The sequence below is a fragment of the Stegastes partitus genome, unplaced genomic scaffold, assembly GCF_000690725.1.
Source record: "Stegastes partitus isolate 25-593 unplaced genomic scaffold, Stegastes_partitus-1.0.2 Scaffold1204, whole genome shotgun sequence".
In the NCBI taxonomy this organism is placed as follows: domain Eukaryota; kingdom Metazoa; phylum Chordata; class Actinopteri; family Pomacentridae; genus Stegastes; species Stegastes partitus.
In genome coordinates, this window is record NW_007578935.1 from 50280 (window position 1) to 56222 (window position 5943).

Sequence of the window (5943 nt, forward strand, 5' to 3'; positions counted from 1 at the left end):
TACTGGTGGTACTGGTGGCCTAAAGTGAAACGGAGAGCGCTGCAGTAAGCCTTCATGCTGTGTGATGACTCCATCAGTGGTCGCTCACTGATGACCCGCCGGCTGACTGGGTTCACTCATTTCTAGAGGTTCTACCCTGAAATCATCTGATTTCACCTCGTTAAAGGTCTTTATTGTCGGTTTCTTTTGAGGTTGTGAATAAATCAGGACATTTATCAATTCTGCTGCGTGGATTAATCGATTAGTCATCGACCAATACATTTATAGATTTTAGTTATTTTCTGAGGAAACAAAAGTCCAAATTTTTCAGCTTCTTCATTGTGAACATTTTCTTTCCTCCTCTGTGACGGTAAACTTTAACAAAACACGACGTTGATAAACTGATCAGCTGAGACAACAGCTGATTAATCGACGGTGACAGCATGTTTAACGCTGACTCTCATTTTTATGGTTCTACTTTATTTCTTTTATTTCCTACACAGCGAGCAAACATCACCGGAGTCACATTTGTTGTTTGCGTGTATGAACTTTGCCATTTTTCCCAGTTTTCTGTGTTTTACATGATCCCAGAATAGATGAGTGAAGCAGATGCACCGTAAAACTCTTCTGGAATGTAGACTGTGTTTAGCTGCCCTTCTTTGGAGTCTTTAAAGCGGCCGTCTGTGTTTTCTGGACATTCAGGCGTCTCCCAGCAGCTCGGCCGGCCGGACGCCTCCTCGGCAGCCCAGCAGTCGCAGCAGTCCGCTGACGTCGCCCACCAACTGCTCCCTGTCACCCAGGTACGGCTCCTTCACCTGCATATGCATCCGCTGCACGACTCCATAGAACAGGCGTCAGAACAGGAAGCCGACGTCTTTCCCCGGTTGATTTTATCCACACTGATAAAATTGCAGCAGCTCATTGCCTTCATCTCCACAATCATTCAGCAGGTTTTACTTCAAGCTCCGTGAACCGACCAGTGAGCAGATTAGAGCGTCTGAAGGGTTAAATCCTCCCCCGGTCACAACTCGGACTCAAACGTGATGTTTGGCACTATTTCTGTTGATCTGACGCCAAACGAACAGTTTCAAAGGATTTCTCCACATTTCAGCGTCGACTTTGGCCCCAAACAGAGAAAAGAGGAAAACACAGCTTGCAGTCTGAATCTAAAAACACTTCTGTTTGTTCACTTCGCTTCAGTTTCACATCAGTCTTCAACTGACACGTCCATAAAAATTCAGCTTTACTGCCGTGAAGACATAATCATGATAAAACAGCTCTTCAGTAGGTGGACAGTTTGATTAACTTGGTATGAGATTAGATTTAGTCTTTTATTTACAATAATAATAATAAATGATAATAAAATAATCAAGTATGGTCAACCAGGGCTCCAGGTTTGAGATTTTTTGGGTTGACACTCGTCCAAAATGACAAAAAAATTGTGAGAAATGACTAAAACTTTGTCCAAAGTAACTGAAAGTTTGACAAAGACGACTTGAAATCTGTCCAAAACTTCTCAAACTTGTCCAGAGTGACAATTAATTTTATCAAAACTATGTCAAACTTCTAAAAAAATGAATAAAAATAGTCCGAAATGACTAAAACTAGCCCAGAATAACTCAGAACTCAAAAAAAATGACGTGAAATTTGTCCAGAATTACTCAGAATTGTGGAAAACGATGTGACGCGTTTGTTCAAAGTCACAACATGAGAAACTGTAAATGAACGAACCTGAAACTTGTCCACAGATTTGTCCAAAGTGACTTAAAATTTCACCCAAAACGACCCAGAAGTGTCCAAAATTTTACTCAGAATGACTTGAAACGTGTCGTAAGTGACCCGATATCTGTCCGGAGTGGTTCTGGACGGGTTCAGCGTGGCGGGAACCTTCTCCGGACCACCAGCTGGTTTACGACTGGCTGCAGACTTTCACACTGCTGCTGCTGATGATGATGCTAACAATGCTAACGATGCTAACACTGACCAGAACCGTGCTCCTCCTTGTTCCCCGTCGGCTGCAGTCGGCTGTGGGGTTGGAGCTCGGACGGCCTCTCCAGGCTGCCTCCTCCGCCCTTCCCCTCCCCTCTACCTCCACCCTCTGCCCACTGCTCCCTCCAGGCCCTGAGGCCAGCTTCCTCCCCCAGGTAACCCTCCTGCTCCTCCTGCTCCTCCTCCAGCAGGGCTTCACAGTCCATTCAGGGGTCACGTCGCTGCACCGACTCTTCACTGATGAGTTCATTGGAGCTAAAAAACCTGTCAAACATTTTGAGGGTTTCAGATTTCAGACCAGGATGCTCGTGTCGTCCTCGTTCTGCTCTTCTGTGTTGAGACGTTTAAGATGACGCACAACATAAAGCTGTTCAAAATGATTTGAAATTTGTCTAGAATGACTTAAAATTTATCCAAACTTACTAGAGATGTGTCAAACGTGACTGTAAATTGGCTGAAATGACTGAAAATCTGTCCAAAATTACTCAAAATTGTCCAGAGTGACTCTTAATTTGACCAAAATGACTTTAAACTTGTTTTAAAAATTGCTAAAAATAGCCAGAAATTACTAAAGCATGTTTGCGAAATTGAAGAAAGTGCAAACTTGTCCACAGTTACTTGAAAGTTGTCCAAAATTATGCAAAATTGTCCAAAATGACCCAGAACCTGTCCAGAACTATTAGAAATGTGTCAAACGTGACCATAAATTGGCTGAAATGACTCAAAATAATCCAAAGTTGGTCCAACATGACTGTGGAAGTTAGATTTTTGTGGAGATATTGAACCGTTAAAATGGCTTCCAAGGTTTTTAGGGTAAAAATAGAAAATTTGCAGATCTGAAAACGAATGAAGTGAATTCAGCAGAGCTTCGTTTTGCGTCCTAAACACCAAGAAGCGACCAGAATGTGACACAGTGGAGCAGCAGCACTGAGTCTGCTGCCAAACAGAGACGTGTGCTGCTCACTGTGCAGAAGTCAAAGACAAACGCTCGCCTCCTGTCTGAGAGCTGAAGTTTGAGTTCAACTTGTTTCGCTGTGAAGCCCTGAAACCTGCGACCCGCTCACGTCCACGTCTGCTTCGCTGCTTCAATCGTCCTCCATCCGTTTGTTGTCTGTTTCTGCTTCACTGAATCCAGCAGGTGAGAAAAATGTGTTTCCGCTCGACTCGTCTGTTTTCACCGACGTCGCTGCTTTAATCCATGAAACACTGACTGCAGCGCTGCTGGCTTCCTGGTCATGGACAAACCCTCGCCTGCTCTTTGCAGATGTTTTCTGCTTTTTATCCACATTTACTGACCACGGTATGTTTTAGACTAAAAATGGTCCAAAATTACTTGAAAAGTGCCCAGAATGGCTCAAGATTGTCCAGAATAAGTCAATATCTGTCAAGAATGACTCAAAATTTGTCCAAATTGATTTAAAATTTCACCCAAAATGACTTAAAAGCTTTCCAACATGGCTCAAAATTTTCTAAAATTACAATATGAATAAGTTTTGGCCCATAAAAATGGAAGTAAGGGCAAAAATTTCAAACCAGGGTGGTATTGATGTCCTGGATTTGTGTTTTTTGGGTAAGACCAGCCCAACATAACTTCAAATTTACCCAGAATGCTCCAAGATGGTCCAAAATGAGTCAATATCTGTCAAGAATGACTCAAAAGCTCACCAAAATGACTTGAAACTTGTCCAAAATTATTAAAAAATGTCCAAAGTGGCTTGAAATTTATCCAAAATGACTTGAAACTTGTCCAAAATTATTAAAAAATGTCCAAAGTGGCTTGAAATTTATCCAAAATGACTTGAAACTTGTCCAAAATTATTAAAAAATGTCCAAAGTGGCTTGAAATTTATCCAAAATGACTTGAGACTTGTGCAACATGAATCTAAATTAGTCCAAAATGATTACAAATGTGTCAAAAATGACTAAAAATGGTCCACAGTGGCTTGAAACTTGTCCAAAACGGTACAGAATTGCACAAAGTTACTTGAAAATTGCCAACAATGGCTCAAGATTGTCCAGAATAAGTCCAGATCTGTCTATAACGACTCAAAATCTGACCAAAATGACTTGAAACTTGTCCAAGAACATATTTAGACGGACTGACTGAAAACATGCAGTTTCTCTTCTCGTTGAAATGCGGAGAGTTTGAACCAAGACGTTCCTAAACATGTGCACGGTTAGAGTTTGGTCCATGTCTGGGAAACCCATCGTTCACCAGCGTCCAGTGAAACGTGAAGTGGTGCAGACCGATCAGACTGGATCAGGGAGACTCTGGCTCCAGTCAAGCTTTTTCCTTTCATCAAACTCTGACGTTTGCTCGTTGTCCCGCCGCAGCCTGCTGGAGTACGACAGCGAGAACCTGAACTCGGAGGAGATCTACAGCTCGCTGAGAGGCGTCACCGAGGCCATCCAGAACTTCAGCTTCCGCAGCCAAGAAGACCTGATGGAGCCGCTGAGACGGGACGGCAAGAGGGACGGCATGGTGAGGACCATGGAAACTCAATGCTATGTTAATGTTACTCACATACTGAACAAAACCGCTTGAAACTTGCCCAGAATGACTCAAAAATTCAACTGAAATGATTCCAAACGTGTTGAAAAAGTCTTAATCGTCACAAATGTGTCCAAAGTGACCTAAAGTTTGACCATAATGACTCAGACTTGTCCAAAATGACTCCATGTCTGTCCAAAACTTAAAATTATAAATTTGTCCAGCGTGACGCAAAAGGTCTCAAAATTTCGATGGAATGACTGAAACGTTTTCCAAAATGACTCAGAGTATGTTGAAAAAAGTCACACTTGTTCAAAGTGGCTCAAACTTTGTCTGAAATTACTTGAAATCTGTGCAAAAGTACTCAAAGTTAGTTGAGAATGACTCCCACTTTGACCAAAACGACTTGAAACTTTCCCAGAATAACTTGAAATCAGTCTAGCTTGGTTTGAAATTTGCCCAAAATGGCATAAAGTTGTTATAAATGATTTGGATGTGAAACTTGTTGAGATTGACTCATAATCCAACCAAAACAACTCGAGTACTTCAGACGTGTCCAGACTGACTGAACCTTGCCGTCCTCCAGCCGGGCGTTGGGGCCTCCTCGGACGCCGACCCTCGCGGTGAGGCGGTGGAAGGCGGCCGGACGGCTCTGGACAACAAGACGTCGCTGCTCAACACTCCGTCACCGCGATCCTTCGCCGGGCCGCGGTTCAGAGAGTACAACCCGTACAACTACAGCGACAGCGTGGACAAGGCCGCCCTGAAGGAGGCGCTGTACGAGGACGCCGTGGAGCGGGACGGTGAGATTCACGAGTCCGATTCCTGTTCGACAGGTCGTTTCCTTACAGCTGAACTTTGTCATCTTTGCTGTCGTCCTCTGCAGGCCGCCGACAAGAATGTGTGGAAAACAAGATCCTGAACCCCAAAAGCTTCCCGAGTAAGAAAACCACTGAGTTCATCTCTGCTCTCAAAAGTATACTCCAAACGTTTGAAACACTCGAGACTGTCACAAGTGACTCGAGACTGGACTTAAAATATGATTCTAAATGTGTCTGATATGAGGCAAAACTGTGAAAAATGACTTGACATTTGTAAAGAATTCCTTGAAACCTTCCCACAATGACACAAAACTGTCTAAAATGACTCAAAATTGTCCAAAAAAGACTTGAAACTTGTCCAAAGTGACTACAGATTTGTCTGAAATGACTCGAAATTTGTCCTAAATTATAAAAGCCTGACTTTAAATTTCACCGGAAGGACTCAAAGACTCAAAGTTGTCAAAACTTAACTGTTCAAATTATCTCAGAAATGTCTAAAATGACTTGAAATATGTTTAAACTTACCTTAAACCTGTCAAAATTAACTTAATTGTCCAAAGTGACACAAAATTTGTGTGAAATGACTCGAAATTTTACCAAAAACTTCAAACTTGTCCAAAACGATGCACAATCGTCTGAAATTATTTTATACTCATTCAAAAT

The 5943-nt window shown here is 42.5% G+C and overlaps 1 protein-coding gene across 1 annotated transcript in view; it reads left to right on the top strand.

Annotated features, from left to right (window-relative positions):
* The window catches only part of LOC103368788 (CLIP-associating protein 1-A-like), a 61416-nt gene that overhangs the window by 47733 nt on the left and 7740 nt on the right, over window positions 1-5943 (top strand). The window contains 4 exon segments of the mRNA XM_008297271.1: window positions 682-779; window positions 4303-4450; window positions 5046-5262; window positions 5346-5512. Of these exon segments, the coding sequence (XP_008295493.1) occupies window positions 682-779; window positions 4303-4450; window positions 5046-5262; window positions 5346-5512 (630 nt within the window).